The sequence below is a fragment of the Panthera leo genome, chromosome D4 (assembly GCF_018350215.1).
Source record: "Panthera leo isolate Ple1 chromosome D4, P.leo_Ple1_pat1.1, whole genome shotgun sequence".
NCBI lineage: Eukaryota > Metazoa > Chordata > Mammalia > Carnivora > Felidae > Panthera > Panthera leo.
In genome coordinates this window covers 81,869,315-81,897,195 of record NC_056691.1, presented here as the reverse complement: position 1 = coordinate 81,897,195, position 27,881 = coordinate 81,869,315, and the positions used below count along the sequence as shown (strand labels likewise).

Sequence of the window (27,881 nt, the reverse complement as noted above, 5' to 3'; positions counted from 1 at the left end):
CCACTTACAACCCAACCCACACTAATGCTAATGATCTCATCTCTCTTGAAAACAACAACAAAAAAAAAACAAGCAAAAAAATACCCTTCTTAAGGATCACCCAGGCCTCTATCCTATCATTCTTCAGTCACCATCTAAAGCAACCTCTCAGCAGAATCTAACATACCTGGTTATTCCCACTCTCTTGAAACACTTTCTTCATTTCTCTCCCAAGGCACTCCAAATCTCCTAGTTTTCTTTGTATCTCACTAGTTATATCCTCTCACTCTTCTCTGCTGGCTTCTCTTTATCTCCATCTCTCAATGCTGAAGTCCTCCAAGAATCAGCTCTTCACTAACTCTTCAGTTTCTAATGCTCGCTCTGGGTGATCTCACCTAGTCCCACAGCTTTAAATACCATCTATATACTGTTGATGCTAGTCACAGTCACTCTGGAGGATCAATCTCATCAACATCCTGAACTTCTGATCCCTTTAACCTGATCCTGGTCCTATCTCTTTCCATTTTAGTAAATGGCACTACCATATACCTTACAGCTCAGACCAAAATCTAGGAACCATCATTTATTTCCCTCTTTGCTTCAAATCCCACATCTAATTTGCCCACCCTATCAGTTCTACCTTGAAATATACCCTGAATCAGAGCCATGAGATCATAACCTGAGCCGAAATCAAGAGTCGGAGGCTTAACAAACTGAGCCACCCAGACGCCCTGACTAAAACAGCCTTTATCTACTCTTCTTACTACCGACCAGTCTTGTCTCTTTACTGCCAATTCTCCAAAGAGTAGGCCAGATATAATTCGTATACAACTCACTTACTTAAAGCATACATTCTATGGTTTCCAGTATATTCACAGAGAGGAGCAACCAACACCAAAGTTAATTTAATATATTTTTATCATGGGGTGCTTGGGTGGCTCGGTAAGCATTTGACTTCACCTCAGATCTTGATCTCACGGTTCATGGGTTCGAGCCCTGCATCAGGCTCTATGCTGACAGGTCAGAGCCTGGAACCTGCTTTGGATTCTGTGTCTCCCTCTCTCTCTGCCCCTCCCCTGCTCTCACTCTGTCTCTCAAAAATAAATAAAACATTAAAAAAATTTAAAATATTTTCATGACCTCAAAAAAACCACACAAAAAACCCAAACACCACCACACGTATCAACTCCCCTTTCCCTCAATAACTCCAGCCCTAAATAAGCAACAACTAATTGACCCTCTGCCTCTGAAGATTTAACTCTTCTAGATATTTCATATTGATGGAACCATATAATCTGTGGACTTTTTGACTTAACTGTCATTTAACATGTCTTCAAGGTTCATCTATATTGCAGCATGTATCAGTACTTTATTCCTTTTTATGACCAAATAATATTCCATTATACATCACATTTTATTTATCCATTTAGTAGTTGGTAAACATTTAGATTGTTTAGCTTTTTATATGCCTTAAATACATCCTGTGGGTTGTCTTTTTTCCTTTGCTCCTTTGGTGTGAAATCTAAGAATCCACTGTCAAACCTGAAGTCATGTAAATTTACCCCATGTTTCTTCCAAGAGTTTTACACTTCTAGCTCTTACACTGAAGTCTGTAATCCATTTAAGCTAATTTTTGTATATGGTGTGAGGTAAGGTTGCAACTTCACTCTTGTGAACATGGCTATCCAGCTGTCCCACCATAACTTGTGGAAGAAAAAAAAAAACCCCTCTCGATTGAATGGTATTGGTAACCTTGTCTGAATCAGCTGATCACAGAAATATGGTTCTATTTCTGAATGTTCTATTTCTCAAATGTATTCCAGTGATCTATATGCCTAGCCTTATGTCAATACTACACTATCTTGATTACCACTGCTTTATAATAAGTTTTGAAATTGCAAAGTCTGAGTCTTCCAACTTTGTTCTTCATTTTCAAGATTATTTTGGCCTATTCAGAGTCCCCTGAAATCCAAAATGAATTTTACAACTGTCCCATAAATCTCTACAAAGATGTTACCTAGGATTATGATAAAGACTGCACTGAATGTGTAGATCAATTTGAGGAGTAATGCCATCTTCACAATAAGTCTTCTGATACATGAACAACGAATGGACTTCCATTTATTTAGATCTTCTTTATTTTCTTTGAACAATGTTTTACAGATTTCAAAGCCTAAGATTTGCACTTTTGTTTAACTTCATACTATTTCATTCTTTTTCATGTTATCATAAATTGTTTTTTCACTGTTACTTTAAGGTTGTTCATTGCAAATGTATACAAATAAAACTGATTTTTTGTACATTGATCTTGTATCCTACAATATTGCTAAACTTCTTAGTTTTAATTTTTTTTTTTTTTTTTAGATTTCTTAGGGTTCTCCATATACAAGATCATGTCAACTGCAAACATAGTTTTTACTTCCTTCTTTCCAATCTGGATACCTTTTATATTTTTGCCTGAGTGCCCTGGTTGTACCCTCCAGTACAATGTTGACCAGAGGTAGTTAAGTGCAGACATCCAGGTCTTTAGGCTGAACTTAAGGGGAAAGAATCTACTCTTTTACCACCAAGAAAGATTTTAGCTGTGAGTTTTTCATAGATGCTGTTAATCAGGTTGAAGAAGTTACATTCATAGTTGATTTTTTTTCTGAATTTATTTTCATAAAAGGTGTTGCATTTCAGCAAACATTGTTCCTGTGTCCACTAAAAATGATCATGTGGTTTTGTTTTTAGTTCCATTGATACATTATATTACCTTAATAGATTTTCAGTTGTTAAACCAACCTTACATTCTTGGAGTAAATCCCACTTGATCACAATATGTAATCCTTTTCATATACTGCTGAATTAATAAGTATGCTTGTATTTTGTTGAGGACTTTTGTGTCCCAATTTATAAGAAATATAGATATGTAGTTTTCTTGTGATGTCTTTGTCTAGTTTTGGCATTGGCACAGTATCTTCCTCATAGATTTAGTCAGGAAATATCCTTTTTTTTTTTTTTCTATTTTTGGGGATAGTTTGTGAGGAACTGGTATTCTTACTTAAGTATCTGGTAAAATTCAGGGAATAAAGCCATCTAGGTAGGCCAGAGCTTGCTTTATGGGTACATTCTTTATTACTAATTCAATCTCTTGTTATAGGTCTATTCACAGTTTCATTAGTGTTTTTTTTAGAAATTTATCCATTTCAGTAAGTTCTTTTTTGGCATATTACTATTCCTAATAGTCCCTTATAATCCTTTTTGTTTAACATATGTTTGGTAGTATTGTCTTTTCTTTCAGTTCTAATTCTAGTAATTTTTTTCCTTGGCCAATCCAAGGTTTTATCAATTTTATCAATCTTTTCAGAGAACCAGGTTGCTTTATTGATTTTTTTCTCTATTTTTCTATCCTCTGTTTCATTGATTTCTGCTCTTATCTTTTTTTTCCCTTACTTTGGCTTGTTTTACATTTAGGTTGCCCTTCTTTTTCCAATGTCTTAAAGTAAAAGATTACTGATTTGAATTTTTCCTTCTTCCATAATACAGGAATTTACAGGTAGAAATTTTCCTATACATATTTAAGCTGTAACCCATAATGTCTGCATGACAGGTCTTTTCCCATCTTTTATTTTAAATGTTTCTATTTTTGTATTTAAATTTTTTTTTTTTTAACGTTTATTTATTTTTGAGACAGAGAGAGACAGAGCATGAACGGGGGAGGGGCAGAGAGAGAGGGAGACACAGAATCGTAAGCATGCTCCAGGCTCTGAGCCATCAGCCCAGAGCCCGACGCGGGGCTCGAACTCACGGACCGTGAGATCGTGACCTGAGCCAAAGTCGGACGCCCAACCAACTGAGCCACCCAGGCGCCCCATCTATTTTTGTATTTAAAATGTGTCTCCTACTGAGAACATACAGCTGGATCATGGTGTTTTATACACTGCTGATGGTATTTTTAACTCTATTGCTTAATCCATTTTGTTATTCTTGATACAGTTCAATTTAGGTATGCCATTTTGTTTTTTAATTTTTATGCATCTGTTTCATGTATTTTCCATTCCTTTATTCATCTTTTATTGCTTTTTTTAGTAGTGAATATTTTCTAATATAGCATTGACATTTCTTTAGTGATATAGATATACATACAAATATATACACACACCCCATCTCACTGGTTGCTCTAGAACTTACTGGGTATTATCTTAATTTATTAGAATCAGTTTCTGATTTATACTAATTCTAGTAATTTAGCAGTATTCCCTACCATGGCATTATTATACATATTATATCTATGTTACAAATCCAAAAGATTTTTATAATTGTTCCTTTATAGAATTATTTAAAAGAAGGTGAGAGGAGAATATATATTTATAGCTTGTTATAAATTAATCAATTCTAGCTCTCCTTATTTGTTCTTGTGGCTTTGAATTACCATATTAAGTCATTTATTAAGTTGTAATATAGCTCTGCTTCTACTTCATTTTTGTGACTGGCAAATACATCATATTTATGTTATAGGTAGAATATGCACATATTATATATACAAAAGAGAAGGAAAAAAATGTACTTATATGGTCTCTATTATTATACAATTATCTTTAATGGTGCTAAGGATTAAAATTATTGTTTGAAGTCACTTGCTTTTGGCCTGAAGAACTTTTAGTATTTCTTATAAGGTGGTTCTGATAGCAGTAAATTCTCTTAATTTTTGTTTATTTCAGAATGTCTTTATTTTAGCTTCAATTCTAACCAATAGCTTTGCTAGGATTCTTGGTTGAGTTTTTTCTCTGAGCACTCTGAACAGGTTATCCCACTGGCTTCAAGCCTCCACTATTTCTGCTAAGAAGTCAGCTATAAATCTTACTGAGGTCTTCTAGGAACCAAATCATTTTCCTTTTGTTACTTTCAAGATTTCTTGTCTTTGGTTTTCAACATTTTACTAAGATAAGCTTTTTTGTGGATCTTTCTGAATTTATCTTAGAGTGTGGTAAGCTTCTTAGATGTGTAGATTATTATTTTTCAATAAATAAATGTGGGACTTTTCAGACATTATTTCTTCAAATACTTTTTCTGCTCATTTCTTTCTTCTGCTGAAACACATGAGTATGCTGTTACACTTAATAACATCTCATCTTTCTCTGAGGCTTTTTTCATTTTTCATTATTTTTTCTTTCTGTTCTTTGGATGTTTCTACTAATCTTCAAGTTTATTAACTTCTTCTTTAAGGAGTGCCTGGCTGGCTCAGTCAGTGAGCATGTGACTTTTTTTTTTTTAATTTTTTTTTTTAATGTTTATTTATTTTTGAGACAGAGAGAGACAGAGCATGAATGGGGGAGGGTCAGAGAGAGGGAGACACAGAATCTGAAATAGGCTCCAGGCTCTGAGCTGTCAGCACAGAGCCCGATGCGGGGCTCGAACTCACGGACCGTGAGATCATGATCTGAGCTGAAGTCAGCCGCTTAACCGACTGAGCCACCCAGGCGCCCCTATGTGAGCATGTGACTCTTGATCTCAGGGTTGTGAGTTCAAGCTCCATGCTGGGGGTGGAGCCTACTTAATAAAAAAAATAAAAATTAAAAAATAAATTAAAATAATAAAATCTGTTTAATCCTTTCTTTTAAAAAAAGCAAATATGTTAAGGTATACTCGATGTGCATCATGTGTCATCCTTGCGCAGGGGCCACGCTAGTCTTCTCTGTATCATTACAATTTTAATATATGTGCTCCCAAAGTGAGCACATGTACATTTAAATGCATGTATTTTAAATATGCACTTTGGTGAATTCTGGCATATGTACACACCAGTCAAGTCAGTGGACATATCCATAATGCCCAAAACTCCTTGTGCCCTTTCTACTCCTACTCTTTTTCCCTGTCCCATCATCACACCCTCAGGCAACCACTGAATGGCTTTCTGTGACTATAGATTAGGTTTGCATCTTCTACAATTATACATAAGTAGCACTGTCTTTTCTTCAGGGGGAGGACCTGTCTTCTTCCACTCAGCCAAATTATTTTGATATTTCTTATGACTATGGTAAAAATATTTCATTTTTTAAAAGATTTTAAACACTTCTGATAATTTTTTATGAAAAAAATCTATGGGAGGGTCTTTACTTTTGTTCCAATTTTATCAAGACTTAATTGAAATAAAACATTGTATAAGTTTAAGGTGTACAACATGATTTGATAAGTGTATATATTGTGAAATGATTACCACAATAAGGTTAATACATCCACCAACTCACATAATTACCATTTCTGTGTGTGGTGAGAGCATTTAAGATTTATTCTCTTAGGTACTTTCAATTAATTATATAATACAGTATTGTTAACTATAGTCCCAATGCTGTACATTAGATCTCCAAAACCTAATAACTGCATAACTGAAAACTTGTACTCTTTAACATCTCCTTTCTCCCACCATCACCTCCTACCCCTAGCAACCACCATTTCACTTTGACTTTGACTTAGATTCCACATACGCATTGTGGAATGTGAAATGTTATGTGTCCATTTTGCTTGTTTCAAAATGTTTTTTGATTTCTCTTTTGATTTCTTCTTTGATCCAGTGGTTGTTCAGGAATATGTTAATTTCCAAATATTTGTTGATTTTCAAATTTTCCTCTTGTTATTAATTTCTAACTTCGTACCACTATGGCTAGAAAAGATATCTGGCATCATTTCAGTCTTCAATTTGTTAAGATTTGTTTTGTGACTTAACATATGATCCATTCTGGAAAATATTCTGTGTATGCTTGAGAAGAATATGTATTCTGCTGTTGGGTAGAATGTTTTATATATGCCTGTTAGGCCCACTTGGTTTAAGGTATAGTTCAAGTCCAAAGTTTCCTTATTAGTTTTGTGTCCAAATGATCCATTGTTTAAAATAGACTACTGAAGTTCCCTATTATTATTGTATGGTCTATTTCTTCCTTCAGATCTATTTTGCTTAATATATTTAGGTACTCTGATGCTCAGTACATATATATGTACACTTGTTATATCCTCTTAATGAACTGATCCATTTTTCATTACATTATACTCTTTGTCTCTTCTTACAGTTTTTGAGTTAAAGTCTATTTTGTCTGTTATAAATTTAGTTATCCCTGCTCTCTTTTGGTTTCCATTTCATGGAATAGCTTTTCCAACTCTTCACATGGAGTCTGTGTGTGTCCTCAAGGCTGAAATGAGTCTCTAACAGGCAGAATACAGTGGGAAGGTCTTATTTTTTTTATCCATTCAACACTACATCATTTGCAGAGTTTGGTTCATTCATATTTAAAGTAATTATTGATAGGTATGAACTTATAATGCTATGTTATTGTTTTCTGGTTGTTTTGTAGTTCCCTTGTTCCTTTCTCACTGTCTTCCTTCGTGAACTGTTATTTTTCAAGGCGGTATACCCTGATTCTCTTCTTTTTATCTCTTATGTAACTATCATAGATTTTTGCTTTGTGGTTACCATAATGCTCACATAAAACATCTTACTAATACAACAGTATATCTGACTTTCATAAAACTTTAATCATATACAAACACACCACTCTCCTCAACATTTTAGAGTTTTGATGTACATATTAACTTTTTATATTGTATATTTATTATATCATTCATTTCACATATTATTTTCATTAACTATAGTATTTTTAATACCTTTGTCTTATTATTTATTTTGAGAGAGAGAGAGAGAAAGAGGGGAGGGGCACAGAGACAGAATCCCAAGCAAGCTCCATACTGTCAGTGTGGAGCCTGACATGGGGCTCACAAACTGTAAGATAATGACCTAAGCTGAAATCAAGTCAGATGCTTAACCGACTGAGCCACCCAGAAGCCCCAAAATCTGTCTCTTATTTTAGACAGTTTTATCATAATGTGTCTTGGAAAAGAATCATTTTGGGTTGAAATCTTGGGGAAACCTATAAGCTTCATGAACTTGGATGTCCAAATCTCTCCCCAAATTTGGGAAAGTCTCATTCATTATGTCTCAATAAGCTTTCTGTCCATTTTCCTGTCTCTTCTTCTTTTGAAACACTAATAATGCATACATTGTTTATTTTAATGGTATACCACAGTTCGCGTAGGCTTTCCTCACTCATTTTCATTTTTCTCCTTTTTTTCAGACTAGATAATGTCAAATAGTCTTCTACCTCATAGTAATTTCATCTGCTTGATTCAGTCTGCCCTTGATGATTTCCATTGCATTTGCATTCCCTAAAGTGGTGATGGCTGCTTAAGCATGTGGTTTCTCCTTATCCAGAGAATAATCCAGTCTCTATGCATGCTCACTAGCCATCTGCAAAGGATCATTTTGACCATTTTTTTTTTAAATGTTTTATTTATTTTTAAGACAGAGAGAGACAGAGCATGAGAGGGGATGGGGCAGAGAGAGAGAAGAAGACACAGAATCTGAAGCAGGCTCCAGGCTCTGAGCTGTCAGCGCAGAGCCCAACGCAGGGCTCGAACTCACAAACTGAAATCATGACCTGAGGCGAAGTCGGACGCTCAACCGACTGAGCCACCCAGGCGCCCCTCATTTTGACCATTCTTGCCCTCAGGGGCATGCACAAGAAGGCAGTCACTGTGTGAGGGTGTGTCTCAGTGAGCTGCAGAGAGCTTGGAGGTACCCATGAGCCAGTAGGGGAGACAACCCCAGTGGCTCATGAATGGGCTTCCTCATGGAGCTCCCAAAGCAGTTAATAAAATGTGTCTCTTTGATATGTTCCATTCCCAGCTTTAGATGCTCTTCTCCCAACTATCCACCCCCCAAGTCGTGTAGTTCACAATTTGATATTTTGGATGAAGTAAGAAAGAAGTAAGCTTTTGGGAGAGTATCTCACACAGCTGTGGAATCCAGGTATGCAATCACCTGCTTTTACTTCCCCATACGGAGGAAATCATGGGCTGAGTAAGTCTTTACTGGCACTGACGTGTGTGGTCTTAGGGGAAGGGTGACACAGGTAAAGTGAAACTGCTCCTTTTATTGTCTTCAATGGATCCAATCTTGGATGTTTTTTCTCCAAGTATTCTGAAACCTCTCTGACGGGTTCCTCAACTTCCACAAAGCCTCTCTCTTCCATGAGCAATTGTCTAAATCAGTGTTCTCTGAGGGTACGATGGTAGAAAACTCCTTGAAAATCCTGAAAATGACTACATTTTGATGACATCACCTCTCATTCTTTTTTGCCAGTTGAAATTTATTATTGAGCCCCTCTCACTGAATCTCCCGTTTCAGTTATTGTGCTTTTCCACTTCAAAATTTCCATTTGATTCTTTTTTATAATTTCTATCTCCATATTGATATTCTCTATTTGATTTGACATCATCATACTTTATTTCTTTAAGCATGATTTTAGTTCATTGAACTTAACGGCTACTTTGAAGAGTTTGCATATTAAATCCAACATGTCACTCTCACAAGCAGTGTCTGCTGCCTCATTTTTTTTTTTTTTTAATGATGAATAGGTTATTTTTTCTTGTTTATTTGCATGTTTCACAATTTTGTTTTGGAAACTTGACATTTTAGATAATATACTGTACCAAGTCACAGTACTGGTCTCCCCACTCTGGGACATGTTATTTTTTATGCTTGCTTATTTAGCAGCTAGATGGCTTATTTTAGGAAATTCTATTTCCCTAATTCCTATAGTGTTAAGCCTCTGCCATTGTTCCTCTGGGATGATTTGGCTTTACCTGCAGACATCCTGGGATGAGAGCAACTTTGTCAGAGTGCTTGGTCTCTTTCTCTGACCATACCTAAATGTTAAACTCCACTAATATGGCCAGTTGCTCTAAAGTTTTCAACAGTGCACCTGAGTACAAACTACTGCACAGAATAAACTAATCAAATTGACATTAGTTTGAAGGGAGAGTTTTGGAGGTCAACGTTTGAGATTTGCTCTGACACTAAGAGTCAGTTTCCTCCTAGTAAGCCTACAGTTAAATCTATATGTCCAATCAATCTACCGAACTCTTCTCAGTTACCTTTTGCCACAATCTCTATGGTTTATGAGAGTACCCTTAGGCTTGAACTTCTCTACACTCTGCTACAAATAAAGTCAGTTTCTCTGGGAAGAGATCAGGAGCTGTTTTATGATGCCCTTCTCATTACAGAGAAAATCTGTAAGCCACAGCTATGAAGTTGGGAGGGTGGACAATAACATGCTTTATTTTGAGTGACACCCCATCTCTAGAAGCTGAGTGCCTGGAGGGTGTAGGAGTTGATACAGTAGTCTCAGGTCTTTTGCTTGCCTGTAGTGGTATGGAACCACTACTTTAGAGGCCAAAGCTAAGGCAGCTGGACTCTCAATATTCTCAGCAGCACAGTGCCCAAAGTAGAGCCTCTATGCCAAGAACAGGACTGAGCAAAAAAAGGGAGCCCCCACCACTGAGTCACACTTGGCTAGCAAAATGTAGTTGGGGGCAGGATGAGAAATGCAATCATCCTGCTCTTCCCAGAAGACAGCCCTCCAGTGAGGAGCTGGGGGGAGGGGAAATCCTGTCTTCTTGATTGCACTGATGTGGAGTGGAGTGGCCATCTTCCTCAACTGGGATAGGTGAGGAAAGCAATGGGCTTGGTTCAAATACCACAGATTCTTTACCAAATTTTAGTAAACTTCCTTGAATAAATGTTTCTTCAGTTGCTATATTTCCTTTAGAACATTTCCAAAGGCTTTAAATGGTTGTTTTTTTTAAATAATTGTCACCAATTTTGCTAAGGAATGGGTCCAGAGAGCTCCTTATGCTGCCATGCTGGAAATATCTCTCAGCCAGTGAACTTTTTAAAATGTAAATCAGATCATGTCCCCATTGAAAACTCTCCAACACCCTCCCTTCATGTTTATAACAAAGTTCAAATTTCTAAGCTCTACAAAGTTCTACATGATCCAGCCTCTGCCAATCACTGGATAGCATACTTTACCACTTTTTATTTACTTTATTCACTCTGCTCTAATCTTTCTGTCCTAATAAGAGTGGTCCTCCTCAGGGTCTATCTTCTTGTTCCTTTTAAAAAGCTCTTTCCCAGCTTTCTCCATGGTCTTCTTCCTCATTTCATTCAGGTCTCTGTCTCAAATGTCATTTCAAGACATTCTCTAAAATAGTAACAGCCCTTCACTCTTTATCCATGTATCCCACTCTGATTTTCTTCACAGCACCTAAATTTACTTAACATATTCATTTTCTTATCTGCTTAAAGTCTGTTTTAAAGTCTGAGAATAACAGCTCTGTGAGGGCAGGGGGCTTTGTGGCCTTATTCATCACTGTTATCTCCAGTATTTAGTACTTGGCACACAATCAATACTCCATAAATAGTTTCTGAATGGATAAACATAAACAAGAATGGTAATATTTTTAAAGCTATTTACATTTTAAATGACATTAACCAATAATGTTTTTATTTATATCCATAAAAAGAATGATCAACAGAGTATGTGAAAAGTAATCGTTTATTTGGCTTAGAAAATATAACAAACTGCAGTGGCCAATAACCAAGGTATTTAATATTCAGTTTCGATAATCCTAAAATTTATTTATTTATTTTTTTACAAATAGCATTGCTGACCTGCCCTTGTCTTTACACTACATATACTGGGCCCAAAAGAAATAATTAGAAATAAACTCTAATTTAATGGGAGAATAAAAACAATACTTAAATATTTGTATCATGACCACTAGTTTTGAGAGTTGGGGTATTAGAAAATTTAGAAGCTAATCAAATTGAAACTCCTAAATCAAACATAAATTTGTCACCATCACTAATTGTAAATAAAATTAAGCATTAAGAAAATTAGGATATTATTTCCATTTTTTCAGTTTCACTCCATATACCTTTCTATTATAGGCCAAGTGCAATAAGCTTAGCAAGGCTAAGCAAAAAAATCTTAGGTTATGGAGTTTTACCTTGAGTCCTGTTTTCTCGTCATCACTTCCATTATTTGTAGATGGTGTCTCATCTCCTTGCCTGGAAACCAAGACAAAATCTTCACTATTAAGAGTAGATACTGAGTCTGAGGAGACACTGATTTTTCCAACAGAAGCCTTGTCATCCATGACTCAAGAATGAAGCTCAACTCATGAATGATTAAATATTTTAAAAATGCCTGAAAAACAAAAACCATAAAGATACTCATATAGAATGTCTGCCAGATATTCAGTTATGCTCTAATTCTTACAAAATACATATGGAAAACTTAAAAATAATACTTCCAAAATATTTTCCCAAGACTTTACTTATAATTTAGGCTTTTTATTCTAGATAGTAAAGGAATTTGATGCTATTCAGGGCCAAGATATTTCTGATTTAAAATAAATAAATAAAACATAATCCCTTGAGAACAACTGCCTACCTACAGTGATTTCTTTGGCATATGTTACAACTCTATTCTTGGACTCTGAACACTATAAAGTACTAAACTTCTGTTTTCTACTCTTTAATCTGTAAAGCTGTACACATAAATAAAATTGAAAGCACATAGGACAACAAGGTTTTTCTAATATTATTGATACTTAAATTTCAAATATTAACAAGACGTTTTTAAACAATAAAATTTCATATTCATCCTCAAGAGAAATAAATTCAAGACAGAGCAAGCAGAAATTCTAAAGCTGGGAAATACCTTACATAGCAAGAAATCAGAAATCCATTAAAAACTCAATCTTCCCATCCCATGGTTTCTTAAGAGCTCAACTCAACACGAACATTACCAGTAAGAGTTTCATGCCAAAAATTCCCAGCAAGAAGTATAAAAATATGTCACTTATAAAAAGCCACTCAATTATTTATTGACTCCTGGAATAAAACTTAAACTCATCTACCATTTAAAAACCTGGTTCTGCATACTTTATGGCTATGTTCCCATTTGGTTGCCAAAACAGCAACAGAACAAACAATACAACATACTCAGAGAGCTTTAACCAATAAACAAAAGTAGCTCCAAGCTCCATGCTCATCATGTACCTCAGAGAGGTAAAGTTTCTGAGAGTCTGTTTAATCTCTCCAATTAAGAAGTCCTGATTTATGCTTTGGGCTTTCAACTGAACATATATTTATTGAGCATACACCATGTGCCAAGCACTATTTTCCCCCCAAAGGCTCACATCTAAATAAACACCTGGCAGTAGGAATTACACAATCCCTGAATATTATACTTCAAAAGAAACTCAGAAATAATCAATACTGTTAAGCAGATGAGAAAATGGCAACTCCAAGAGAAGGTCATTTAACTAGGCATAACTAAGGCTCGAACCCTTGAGTACTCTTTGCTGCTTTCTATTTAAATTAATTCCCTTGCTTAAATGACTATCACAGATTTACATTTCATAGGACTAAATTTAAATGTATAGTATGGCATTCAAAGACACTTCAAAATGTACTTATTTGAAAATTTTTAACGTAGTTTTGCTTCATTCATTCAATGAATACTTATTGTCTAGTGTATAAAGAATAATACATGATACACACGAGAAATTAGATTCTTGCCCCAAAGGAGTGTATAGTGTAGCAGAAAACAAAGGCACATTGAACAAGTTAATAGGTACCGATTTAGGGTAAAGAAAACAATGGGAACATGTTGGGACAAGGACCTAGACTAATTTCAGTTGAAACCAGTAGGATATTGTATGTCAATTATACTTCAAAAAAAAAAAAGAGAAATAGATTAGAAGAGGTAATGTACTTGCTAAGGATATATACTTAAATACTCCCATGTTATTTGCCCTCCCTGGATCCTCTTCCTGAAGTGATTTCTTTGCTTCTGTACTCCACCAACTCCAACTCATCATTCATGATGTAACTCCTCTTCTCCTAGTAGCCTGCCCATCCTCATCCCAGAACCAAATAAATTGCCTGCCTTATTTCTGCTCCTATAGCATTTTACATTTTTTATATTATTACAATGTATTACAATTTGATGGTGAGTGCCTCTTAATTTAATCTTCATATTATTTATTACACAGATAAGAAAATTGAGACCTAGAGAGATGGTGTAACTTGTTCAAGATAATGGCTGTAATGTAACTGGTTAGAGACAAAGCCAAAAATTGAACCCAGTTATCTATGATTCCAGAAGCTATACTTTTTCGGTCAGATTATGATGCTTTTCCAACGACACAAATTTGAGCCTTGTCCAAAAACAGTCAGGATTGGGTAAAGGAACCTTTATCTTTTATAGAACTAGTAATTTAGGCAAGGTTTTCATGCTTAATTAGTCCTTTCCCATTTTTTAAATTGTGACTAACAGGATAGCACAGGGCCTGGGAAATTTCTCTAAAGCTATGATCTGAGACATTGACAACTTTCTATAATACTCTAGACTCAAAAAAATAATATACTTCGGTATTTACACTATGGAACTGAGAAGACTTGGCAGACTCAAAGTTCAACCTATTTCCTTTGAGGAGGTGATAGGAAAATACACTTTATAAAATACTATTTGTTTTGGCACCTGTAAAAAACTGAATCACTCGGTGGGAATGAGTTTATCAAAACATGAAGTAGTACAGGAAAATTACAGTAAGATTCCCCTTCTCTGGCCTCCACAATAAAGAGGTGTCCCAGAACTTGGTGTACTCCTGGAAAAATTGTAGAGTATTCACAACCTCTGTCTTGAGACCACATGAAGTGATTTTGTTTTTAATCCCTCATACCATTTACCACAAGAAGACCCCTACTGTAATTCTTCATCCTTCAGATTCCAATACCGAGTTTAAACTAATGGACAAAGCAAACAAGCTTCTTCACCAAAACACGCTGCGCTACCATGTATCTTCCTACCTTTCCCCATACTATCAATCACCACTTGACACACTTTACATTTTAATCATTTGTTTTTAAATATCATGTAAGCTAGAACCTAAATTCCATCAGGGCAGAGATTTTCGTCTGTTTCATTAACTGCTATATCCTTAGCACCTGGAACAATGCCTGGCACACATTAGGTGCTCAAATATTTGCTAAAAAATAAATAAGATAAATGGCAAATAAAGATGGAAAAGAGCAAGAGCCACCCAATGAAAAGGTAAGATCATCTTTTATAGACTGACAATAAGAAATCATATTTATGACGGTAAAGCACACAATTAAGATTTAGGAAAAACCCAAGTTAGAATAATGACAGTGTAAGCTTCGTCATAACGAGCCTGAGTTTTCATAAGTGAAATGAGGTACTATCTACTACTATATAACTACTAGAAAACACAACTACTATAAAAATTACTAAGGAACAGGTGTACATCTCATTTAACAATACACACAGAACATCATAAGCACCCAAGAGTTATAGCTTTTCAAGCTAACTTCCAATTTTAAGAGAAATAGTATCAACTAATTTAAATAATTCAGTTTAGGAAACACAATATTAGGACAAAATATATAGCTTTCCTATTTTCCACATTCTAATTTGTTTACATGTAAATAAATGTGAAGGAATACTCTAAATAAAAATGTTTCATCTTTGTATGATATTTTACAGATTACTAAAACATATACACTCATTACCTCATTTTATCATCCTAACAATTCCATAACATAAACAGAGTAAGGATTTCTATCCCATTTTAAAGAAGATAATAGACTTATGCACACCCTGGTATTAGTAGGCACCAACTGTTTCCTTCTTTTATGCAAGTGATACCCTAGACCCCAGCATGTCTAGTTACTAACAGGGAGAGGTTGGTGAGTCAAGTCCAGGGATGTTTCCTTCTCTATCTCCTTTTATAAGTCAGTAAGTCATGTAAAACTATAGGTAATTTTGTTTAATTATGCAGCCTCCTGCATCATACCCAAAAGTTCAAATATGTTATATTATTCACAATTTCTTTCACTACTTGTATCCTTACTGACCTATAAAAGATCCCTAGAGATTTTCTAATTGAAAATTAGCTTTATGCGGCACGTGGATGGCTCAATCAGAGAGTCTCAATCAAGAGTCTCAGACTCAATCAAGAGTCTCAGAGCATGAGACTCTTGATCTCAGGGTCATGAGTCTCAGCCCCATGTTAGGCACAGAGCTTACTTAATATAAAACAAAGAAAATTAGTCTCACGATATCAAAACTCTTTATGAACTTTTTGCCTAAATTCACTGTTCTGTACCCTAAGTGACAGGGTACTATGCTTAGGGTCCTATGCTTAACTATGGACTTCTACAAAGATCATGGCAAAGAATGCACCTCGGTCTTGCCAAAAGAAGATTCATTTTCATTCTCAATCTCCTTTTAAACACTAGAGACCCAGCTAATGGAGAATAAAATAAAAAAGAACTGCCCATGATAAATGCTCTTCTGATAGTCCTTCAAAAGCAGTGGACATAATCAGTGTTTACTTACTTTTCAAAAACTTGAAGTCTTTATTTGGACGGAGTACTATCAGATTATTTGTATTGTTTTTTAGTTACTAACATTCAGAAGAGTAACATAAACAGTGAACTTGCAGTGGCATGAATTTGCCAATGTGCAATTAGTAGAGGCAAAAATCACCTCCCAATAAGTGACCTACGTAACTTGATAAAAGAGGTGTGAATGATACTTGTAATTGAACTTGACATGCTTGAGACAAAATGTGGTAGTTCCCAGCCACTATTCCAGGGCTCTAATGTATCTTTATTTCCTTCGTTTTCTTGAAACTCTTTCTTCTTCAAGAAGTATTAACTGTCTCCACTTCTACCACTTCTACCACTTCAACAGGACACCCTACTCAGAAAGCAATCCCAATGAAAAATCTGGCTCCCCTACCTCTCACCAACCCTCACTGAACCTCTTAAAAAACGTATTAAAACCTCATCTGTAGCCCCGGCATTTTGTTTACCCTCTCCTAGCATCATTTTGGAAGGAAAAAAAAAAAAAATCAATCAACAACAATACAAAATTTCAAAACCCAAAGAATTCTTTAGTTCTCATCATCTTTTACCACTGAAATAAATGAAAATACTGACCATTTCCTTATTCTGAAACTTTTTCTTGCTTCCATTTTCTACCTCCAACTACCTTTTCTCAGCTGTCACTTAGGTTCCTTTTCTTCTGCCCATTCTTTAAATTCCACCCTGTCCCTCTTCTTTTTCTACTTTTCTCTGACTTTCTCATTAGCTCACATGGCTGTAACTTTTTTTCTTGTTTTTGGTATGTTGATGATACTGTTAGTTCTACGTTTTCTCCCTAATTCCATATAGCTACTCGTGTTATGTTTTCCTTTCTATTCAGTATTAAGTGTCTGACAATGTGCTAGGAACTATGTATAATGTTATGGTGAGGAATAATAGGTAGTCTTTACCTTTGATAGGCTTACAACAGTAGAAAAAATGGACAAATAAACAAGTAATTATAAAACAGTATAGTGCTTGGTAAAAAATAATGGTATGCAAAGGATGTTGTGAGAATACATAGGACAACTCTGCTACATGTGTCCCATGGCCACCTCAAAATCAATGTCACGTGTCCAAAGTAAATTCCCATCCATCACATAAGCATATTCTTCCTCATAGGTTCCCTATCCTGGTTAACAACCACTGATCCAAGACAGAGATGTCAAAAAAAAAGTTCTCGTTTTCTCATTCTCTCTTGGAACTCTAATGGATTTTAGTTCCAAAACATACCCCAATCCTATTCCTTCCTTGCCGTCCTTCATGTCACTGACTTGTGAGTACTTCATTCTCTTTCAACTTAACTGCAACATAAGTCTCCCTTTCTAGACTCTCTCTAGGCATTGATTATCAAGGTCCCACAGCTAACATCTAAAATTTAGATCTGATCATATATCCCATTCCTTCCTCAAAACCTTTGACTACTCGACTGAAAATGGAATAAAATCCAAACTGTCTATATCATTAGTCTTCAAATATGGAGACAATCCATCATTCTAGTCTTAAATATGGAGACAATCTATCATTCTAGTCTTATCTCCTTCTATCAAACCACAGCAGAAACTCACCAAATATGTCACGCATTTTTATGCTTTCAAGCCTCTGTTCATGCTGTTGGCTAATCTAGGAATGTCTTCATTTCTCCAGGTAGTCCTTCTCCCTCACCAGCAATCTTATGATACAATCAAATATTCATATTCTATCTCCCCATTTCCTTCTGCAATATTCATTATTTTGCTCTAGGGCTCCTAAGGCTTTTGTTTATTTGCTTTTTAATTCTATCACAGAACTATAGCATTTATCACACAGTAAAATAATGTTATACCTCTTTCCTACTCCACTATATTGGTTGGTCATTCATTCCATAAATAATTATAACGTATAAACCACTATGGTAAATGCTGGGCATACAATGAGCTCACACAGTCCCTGTGAACTATCTGTGTACAGAGATGTTAGATTTTATTCATATTATTTTTATATCCTTGCTTACTGGCAGCACTCAATAAATCTAGTTGAACAATACTCTTTAATCAGTGTTTAAGTGGTACGGTCTAAGTAATGTGAGGAGGACAAATGACTAATATGCTATACTACATGCTGTGACTTGGGGAAGTGGATATGGATGACAACTGGAATGAAGAGACTCAAGAAGAAATACTCTTGAGTGTGCCTGGCTGACTCTTCATCAAATTTCCAACTGTCAAGCCCAAAGGCAGTTAACACTGAGCCAGAAAACATACCTCAGATTCCTTTTGGACCAAAACACTCTCTTATCACTTCCCTCTCAATACCCATAATTTTTGTTGTTCAACCAGTGAGCAAATGAGTACAACTTTGGGAAATCTTAAGGGGAATACTTAAATCATCTCGCTAAATATAAAAAGACAATACTACTTATTAGTTACTACAGACAATTAAATGTCCAATATGGTACTAAAAAGCTTTACACGCATTGTTTCTAATGTTCACACAAACTTTGCCAGAAAGACATTAACTTCGTATGACAAGGAGAGGCTTAGACTGATTCAATAACCTGCCTAGGTTCATAGATAAAACTGTGGATCTTGATCCAAATCCAGGTATCTAGGTGCTTCTGTCCTTTTCCGGAATACATCGCTCCTCTTAACTCTATTCTCTCCCGATTCTAATTCATCTTCTATGTAGCTACCAATTTTATCCTTCTAAAACACAGACCTGATAAGATTGCTGTCTGTTCAGAAAACAACAAAAAGGAAGAAAAAAAATCAAGTCTCAAAGAGGCTATAACAGGTCAATCCTCTGGGTTTGTAGCCCTTTAAAATTAAAGTGGACAAAGAAGTTCTTTTTTTTTTAATCACTCTATATAAATCTCAATTTTTTCTTTTTTCCTTGGCTCCAGAGTTTGTTTTCCTGCATTGGTTTTCACATGAATTTCTCATAGCCTAGCCCTGGGAAGGGTGGGACAAATCTAACAAAACTCAATGGAAAATCATCCCTTCTTTATAAAAGTAAATTCCTTTCCACCACTACTAATTGCTAAACAATAGATGTGTCTTTGTTGAAGTCTGACTCTGAATTTGAGGGCTGTTTCTTTGAATTATTTTTAGTGAGCTAAGAGAACCATATTAATTTAAGCCTTCTGAATAATTCCATCTTATCTTAAAAAACCAAAAAAAGGAAATAAAACAATCATCTTGGGCCTACAGCACTTAAAAGCAAGAAAAACCGGCTTATCTAAAAGTCATCACTAGGCAAATTTTATTTTATTTTATTTTATTTTTTTTTTTTTGGGACAGAGAGAGACAGAGCATGAACGGGGGAGGGGCAGAGAGAGAGGGAGACACAGAATCGGAAACAGGCTCCAGGCTCCGAGCCATCGGCCCAGAGCCTGACGCGGGGCTCGAACTCACGGACCGCGAGATCGTGACCTGGCTGAAGTCGGAGGCTTAACCGACTGCGCCACCCAGGCGCCCCAATCACTAGGCAAATTTTAATTTGCAATGCCTGTGACAATTCACTTCTTTAAACTATGAAGTGGCTCTTTTAGTTCAATTCCAGATAAACTAAAAAAGGATAATTTAATTAGAGGAATACAGAAATTAGTAAGACAAAAGGATTTAAGTTTTTTAATTTTTTAAAAAATTTTACAGTTTTAATCTTTTTACAGTTGTGGTTAAATACAGAACTTTACCGTTTTAGCCATTTTTAAGTGTACAATTTTGTGGCATTAAATACATCACACTTACGTACAACTATCACCATCATCCATCCATTTTTTGAACTTTTTCATCTTCCCCAACTGAAAGTCTATATCCATTAAACACCAACTCCCATTCTCCCAGGCAACCAACACACTATTCTCTGTCTCTATGAATTTGACTACTCTAGGTACGTCAAAAAAGTAGCGGAATCACACAACATTTGTCCTTTTGTGGTTGACTTATTTCATTTGGCATAATGTCTTCAAAGTTCATCTACATTACAGCATGTGTCCGAATTTCCTTTCTCTCTCAGGCTGAATAACATTCCATGGAATATACTACATTTTTGGGGTGCATGGGTGGCTCAGTCGGTTGAGTGTCCGACTTTGGCTCACGTCATGATCCTGTGGCTTGTGGGCTCAAGCCCTTTTTCAGGTTCTGTGCTGACAACTCAAAGCCTGGAGCCTGCTTCAGATTCTGTTTCCCTCTCTCTATGCTCCTTCCCAACTTGCACTCTGTCTCTCTCTCGCTCTCAAAAATAAGTAACATTTAAAAAAAATTATAAATATGCTACATTTTGTTTATTCATTCATTGGCCAGTACAAGTTTTTAAAGCCTAATTATGACATTATAGGATCTTTAGAATAAAACTCACAAAATCAATACAGTAAAGGGCCTAAGGAAGACAATCAATGTTTTCAGAGTTATTTCTCACTTTGTCATGAGTAATGAAGCTTTATTAAAGTTAATAGTCTGGTACAATATAAAAAAAAACAGAACTCCTCCTTGACATGACTCAAATAATGTTGTAGCTGCAGTTTTCTGATATGTGAAATGAGAGTACTGAACCTTTCTATTCTTTTATGAATGGGAGTAACCAGGAAAGTAGCCAGGCCAGGTGTTGTCCAGTCCTAATCCATGATGTAAGCATAAGCAGTTCCATTTCTGCAAATACAGAAACTAAGTCTTGGAGTATTCAGTAGCTTACTTTCAGTCATATACTAAGTAAGTGCAAGATCTGGGATATTACTGATTCCAAGTTCACACTCAATCCCCTATATCTTGATACCTCTAATGAAAGGTACAAGAGATAAGAAGATGAAATGTACACAAAATAATTCATTTAACTGAGTTGATTATTTGAATGCAATACTGTTGACACCTAAAAATACATAAATAAACCATGTTGCTGGGGGTGGGGGGGCACATCCGACTTTGGCTCAGGTCATGATCTCTCACGGTTGGTGAGTTCCAGCCCTGCTTCGGGCTCTGGGCTGACAGCGCAGAGCCTGGAGCCTGCTTCTGATTCTGTCTCCCCCTCTCTCTCTCTCTGTCCCTTACCGCTCACACTGTCTCTCTCCCTCCCTCAAAAATAAATAAACATTAGGGGCGCCTGGGTGGCTCAGTCGGCTAAGCGTCCGACTTCAGCTCAGGTCACGATCTCACAGTTCGTGGGTTCGAGCCCCGCGTCGGGCTCTGTGCTGACAGCTCAGAGCCTGGAGCCTGTTTCGGATTCTGTGTCTCCCTCTCTCTCTGACCCTCCCCCGTTCATGCTCTCTCTCTGTCTCAAAAATAAATAAACATTAAAAAAAAAAAAAAAAAAAAAAAAAAAAAAAATAAATAAATAAATAAACATTAAAAAACAAAAACAAAACACACACACACACACACACACACACACACACAAACCCATATAGGTGATTTCCCCATGTTCCTGTGGATATTTTAGGAGACAGCACTTCAATTTTTTCCAGAACTCTAGGTAAAAGGACTTTATGCCTTCAACACAGTAACTCTGAACTAAATATTTAAATTATTTGGATGCCATTTCCACAACAGAAACCTAACTCTGGGTACACAAGAAAAGTAGTTTAATGCTAACGTACTACTCATTCACAAAGTCAGATTGTATGTCTGACCTTTCTAATACACATTTGAAAAAAAAAAGTTTCCTCATTTTTTTCTTTCTCTGGAAATTTCTAAAGCATAATATAATTTACATTAGTGTTTTATAAGTCTAAAAATATGAACATTTTTAAAATTTCTATTTATTTTGAAAGAGAGATGGAGAGCAGGCTGGGCATTGTCAGCACAAAGGCTGATGTGGGGCTTGAACTCACAACCTGTGAGATCATGACCTGAGACAAAATGAAGAGTTGGGTGCTTAACCACCTGAGCCACCCAGGTGCCCCTAAAAATATGAATATTTTAAAGCAATGCAGGACTGCCCAAAGACTTTCCCTTATTTTAGGAAATTAGTCAATATAGTTCCTTCTCATCCACAGTGAAGATCTATTCCATTTAGAATGGCAACCTGTCTACACTTAAATCTTAAATGTTTATTTTATTCAATTGTCCTTAAATTATGTAAGTTTAATGCCAAGCAAGCAAATTAATTGATAGAGCCTAAGATAAATGCAGTAAATACAGTTTCTCTTTTCTGTAACTTCTTTTTGATTTTCAGGGAAATGTGTGTAGACAAAACACAAATGTTTGGCACAGACATACATGTTTTCTGCACCTTCTGACACAAGGTGGCCCTGGTCCATAGTTATACAAGGGTGGTGGGACATTCAACAAGTGTGTTTTACAGAGCAACCAATAAATATTTAGTGCAACCTTCATTCATAGCATCAGAATCGGCACTGTGTAAGATTTAAAATTTCACAAATAAGTCTTAAGAATACCTTCTTATTTTGGTATCTAATTTATGTTAATAAAAAATAGGTATCAAAAAATTCACAAATTTTCCACAGGTGTTTTTAAATCTGAAAAGATTGTTTCTCATAACCAACAGCAAAAAATAATTAAAAATAAAATTTGTTCCTGCTAGGAAACAATTTTTCTAAAAGAAATATTAGGTTTTGCGGTTAGACAGATTTCTGATTTTTCTTCAATTCACAAAGAATTCAACAGGTAGCTACAACAAGGATATAACCATTTCTCTCCTGCAGATATATCAGAGGTCTATTTATAGAAAATCGTGTGTCACAGCAAAAGAGATTTACATGACATGTTCCCACTCTTACATTGCCAAAATCCGTTTATCAGCATACTTCAAGGGTATAAAAGAGTTTATTACCTCTATACTAAAAATATTAAAATGATTAACTTGTGGCTCTTCCCAGTATTATACAAATGCCCAACATTTAATCCAATTTAGCCTTGCATGCTGTCTCTTAATACCCTTGATATTTAAAATATATTCCCAAAGGAAGAGTTTGCCAATCAGTTCCTTTTTCTGATACAAAGGCCATCTTCTAAAAAAGGGAAATAAGATTATAACCAAAGGTTGTTGGTTATAATTACCAAAATGTACAAATAAGGGAATAGAAAAATAAATTTTAATAACAGTCAAATTAAAACTTTACATTTAATAACACTGTTGTTAAAATTATCATAGACACTAATTTGCTAACGTACCTAAGTAAGTGACAGACTTTAGTATGGAGAAGAATTTATTCCCAAAAAGATTAATAGATCCCAAGAAGCACTGATTTATAATATAAAAGTGAATGCAACCTTAACTAGAGATATGTAACAACCATGCATGAACTCTTGAGAGATATGGACCTCCAAATCTGGCAGCACAGCCATACAATTAAGAAGATACACTTCCTACTTTAGAGCCAAGGTCAAACAGACTTTAAGGTCAGGTATAAACTTAAAAATAAGGGCTTTATTTTTACTATTTGGTGATCCACAGAAAAGGGGATCTGGGGGGAAGGTCAGGCCTGATAAAACTCTACTATGCTGGAAAGAACAATCTTCAAAAGAGTCTCATTGATTACTTCAAAGATTAGGGTTACTTTGGAAAGGGAGAAACTTCCAGGCTAAATTCTATAAACTAAAGTGGTCATGATTTGCAAACTGCCATATTGGCCAGTCTGTACAGGAAGAGAAACAAGGCTGTTAGGGTCAACAAAAGTGGTTATAAGTTTAAATATCTATCCAGTAGTGTTTTGACTTAAAAGTTTTCTAAAGAATCAAGATCTCTCAGAACAACACAGAATAGGAGGTGAGGGATTAGGGATGGACCAGGTAACCAATTTATGCAAAAAAGAAAGCTGTTTAATTGATGTACTGTTTTTTCATTGATACCCAGGGATGTTGAGTCCTTGGCCTTGGATTTTCTTTCTTTGGAATTTAAATCTATAGAAAACCAATAAAACAAGGCAGTTGCATACAAAGCACCCAAATGTCATGCCAAACTCTGCTTTATGCATGTTGGTTAAATTAGCAATTCTTTGATATTTGAGTTCTATCTCTGTGAAAGATTATTTAAAAGTTCATTTATTCCATATGCTTGAGAAGTATAATCATACCTAATTATACTGAAAACTACAAAGATATTACAGGCATGTATATGAACTATATATGAACTTCAGCACACTAGTGTCCAAAAGACAGTCAACAGTAGTGCTGATTTAAACAAATGATTTTCTGAGGTCTGTACTCAAAGGTCACTTGTGAAAACAATCACTGGGAAATGATGAGACCTTCAAAGTAGGCTATGTATTAGCTGGAAACATGCTCAATAACAGACAATGACTTTTTTTTAAAAAAATTGTAATATTTATTTTTGAGTGAGAGAGAAAGAGAGAGTGCGCGCGCGCGAGTGAGCAGGGGAGGGGCAGAGAGAGAAGGAGACACAGAATCTGAAGCAGGTTCCAGGCTCTGAGCTGTCAGCACAGAGTCTGATGCGGGGCTCGAACCAACGAATCATGAGATCATGATCTGAGCCAAAGTCAGACGCTTAACTGACTAAGCCACCCAGGCGCTGCCCCAACAATGACTTCTTTAAAAGAGTTTGGGCCGTGAAGTTTAACTGGAAATACACTCAATAAAAGAAAATTACTTCTTTAAAGAATCTGGGCTGTAAAGTTGAGATATATTTGTGGAAATGAGGTTTCTTCATGTACATAATGTGCAAAATACACATCTTTCAATATGCAATATGAAAGATAGGGGTTCCATCCCCGCGTAGGGCTCTGTGCTGACAGCTCAGTGCCTGGAGCCTGCTTTGGATTCCGTGTCTCCCTCTCTCTGTGCCCTTCCTCGCTTGCGCTTTCAAAAATAAACAAACGTTTAAAAAAATTGTTTTTTAAATAAAAGATAGGAAACAGGTGTCTTCACTTTTACAGTATCCCACTAAACAACCACTTAACCCAGAGTAAGCATGTGTGACCTGCTAATAAAACACTATACAGGGTGCCTGGATGGCTCAGTTGGCTAAGCGTCTGACTCGATTTTGGCTCAGGTCATGATCTCAGAGTTCATGGGATAGAGCCCCATATAGGGCTCTGTGCTGACAGTGAAGAGCCTGCTTAGGATTCTTTCTCCCTCTCTCTCTGCCTCTCCCCTGCTAGCACATATGTGCACACTCTTTCTCTCTCTCTCAAAATAAAAAACATTAAAAAAACCCACAACATTATGCCAATGAGACCAATAAGCATATAGTTGGTAGGTTAACTATCCAAATATATAACTTAACACCAATGACATAAGTTAATCAACAGTATGCTGAGTTATAAAACTGCAACAGTGAAAAGTAAGTGTGCCGCAACATAGCAGTTTAGTTTTAATTACGAATTTAATTTGTATTTAAGTTCCATGTGAATTTTAAATGTTACCAGTAAATACAAATCAATCATGGATTCAAATCTTATTAATGCAATCTAAGGTCTATAAAAGAAAATCATAAAGAACTCTTTCCCATATTTTCAGTTTTTTAAAGGAAACTCCACCTAAAAGCCTTCAGTATATGTTAAAATAGCACCCTATACACACTAGAATTAAAGCCAACAGGTCCTTCATTTAAAAAGTTTAATGTGTACTTCCTTGGTATCTAAGTTTTTCAACTTTTCAAACATCAGTTTGTGACAAACAGTGCAATTCATCCTCCATTGTTTTCCTCTTTTTAAATAAAGCAGCTGGAAACAAACTCATACTCCACTATTCCGGTCACATGTAAGTGAACACAGGTGTTTATTTGAATGAAAATATCAAATGAATGGTGAAATCCTGTCCCTGACAGTTTTTTTTTTTTTTTTTTTCTAATAAAAACGACAAAAGCCACAAGATCGCAAACTCAAGTTGGAACATGATTTCAAACTAACGGAGCACTAGTAGCATGGCACTTTGAACAGTCTCTTAAGACTCTTGCTTCTATGATAAAGGAATCCCCCAGTAACCCTCAGTACGGAGATGCCGTAAAAACAGGTGCAAACGATAACAGTCGGAATGCCAAAAGAGTAGGGACCAAAGTACTACGAGGCAATGGACAGCGAATACTTGGAAGTCTAGGGTTCTCCTCTGGTTCACCCTCTAAAACCCTGAAGGTTCCTAAGAATCAAAGACACAGCAATGAGGTATTGAGAACAGATACTTAAAGTACATGGGGAGAGTGAGACACTTTAACTGCAAGTGGGTAAAACGAGACCAGCACGAGTTGGCAGGCCAACGCTAAAAGAAAGCAAGTCTTTCAGATTCGGCACAACCCAGGAAGCTAGCCTGAGGCCCAAGCCAGCCGAAGTCACAAATACAGGCCCAGCTGGTACTGAGGAGAAACTGAGGCGTAGGGAGTAGTCAGATTCCCAAACAGGACCTGGCCCAAAACATTCAAGTCAAGAGACAATCCAGCTTTAACCGGGGGTCAGAAGAACCGCCGCAAGCGCAGGACTCGGCAGACAAGACACCCACCCAGACAGGGGGAACCGGTTTGGACAGGGGCTGCGGGAGCGTTCTCGCCTGCGCATGCGCCCTCTCCCCTCCGCCACAGCTCCCCCTCCCCCCAATCACGGCACCCTCAGAACCCGGCTCGTCGAGGGAGGTGAGCGCAATCTGCCCAGCCCAGCCCCGCGGGATGAGAACACAGCTTGGCTCTCCGCAGGGGCTGTCAGAGAATCCCCCGGGGCTTGGTGGATAGGAGGGTGCGAGGACGAGGAGGGGAAACGCGGCCCTACCCGACCCGCTGTCTCCTCCTCCGCCGCCCGCCGTTCGCCGTCCCGGAGGCTCCGCCGCCTGGGCCTCCCTAGCCGCCCTGCCCCCTCCCTCCCCACCCCCTACTCACGTGAGAACAGCTTCTTCCGTCCTCCGCCCCGCCTCCTGCCCCGTTTCATAGGCCCGCGGTTAAACAGAGTAGCCCCATTGGCCCAACAACAGGCGGCGAGGGCGTACTTCCTTTCCTCGAAGCCCCACCTGAGCTTTTACTCTGTTATGGGTGTCTGCGCCTGCGCTGTCAGTAATATTGAAGCTGAACTTAGCGCTGTGATGTATCTGGGCTTGGACTGGCAGTGGCTATGTGACTATGTGAACTACCTCAAGGACTGGAAACAGCATGGCAGGGGAATCAGGCTAGGTAGCACCTGTTGCAGTGCTTTTGCCTTTTAGGCAAAAGGGGGTACATCCGCAAAGAGCAAGGAATCCCCTGCTCACCTTTCACGTTCATGTACTATTTCAAAAGCAGTCCTTGACAGTGTTACTTGACTGACCTCACCTGGCCTTTATTGAAGGTGCGCAATGTGCGAGATATGGATAGGTCTTTTTATGGTTATCTCATTTGACTTTACCACAAACCCACGAGAATGTTACGATTTTTCTCATTTTATAAAGGAGTCCAGCTTGAGTAATACTTCAGTCTAAAAGGCAAAATTTTTGACTCAAGTCCAAGGGCTACTGGCTACAACACTGCTGCCTTGAGGTACTTGAGACACAGGGAAGAGGTCGACAATAAACAAGATTGTTTTAGAGTATTAGACTCAAAGATGGGGCTAGGATTTTATTTTAAAATTACTCAAAAGTGGGAAGCCTGGCTGGTTCAGCCCGTAGACTATGCAACCCTTAATCTCAGGGTTATGAGTTCAAACCCCACGTTGGGTGTA

At 36.8% G+C, this 27,881-nt stretch overlaps 1 protein-coding gene and 1 non-coding gene across 3 annotated transcripts in view; both read right to left on the bottom strand.

Moving 5' to 3' along the window:
- RABGAP1 (RAB GTPase activating protein 1) overlaps nucleotides 1-27,046 on the bottom strand; it is a 166,914-nt gene extending 139,868 nt beyond the window's left edge. The window contains exons 1-2 of one of the 2 annotated variants that reach the window (XM_042912623.1): nucleotides 26,964-27,046; nucleotides 11,863-12,062 (exon numbers count right to left, since the gene is read on the bottom strand). In XM_042912623.1, the coding sequence (XP_042768557.1) occupies nucleotides 11,863-12,012 (150 nt within the window). In that variant the 5' untranslated portion in view covers nucleotides 12,013-12,062; nucleotides 26,964-27,046. Of the gene's footprint in view, nucleotides 1-11,862; nucleotides 12,063-26,963 lie in introns of those variants that run through there. The other variant, XR_006195809.1, reaches the window with a different exon arrangement.
- On the bottom strand, nucleotides 5,590-5,700 carry LOC122205783. The gene has a single exon (XR_006196269.1). It is a non-coding gene; the product is annotated as a U6 spliceosomal RNA (small nuclear RNA).
- Nucleotides 27,047-27,881: the final 835 nt, after the last annotated feature.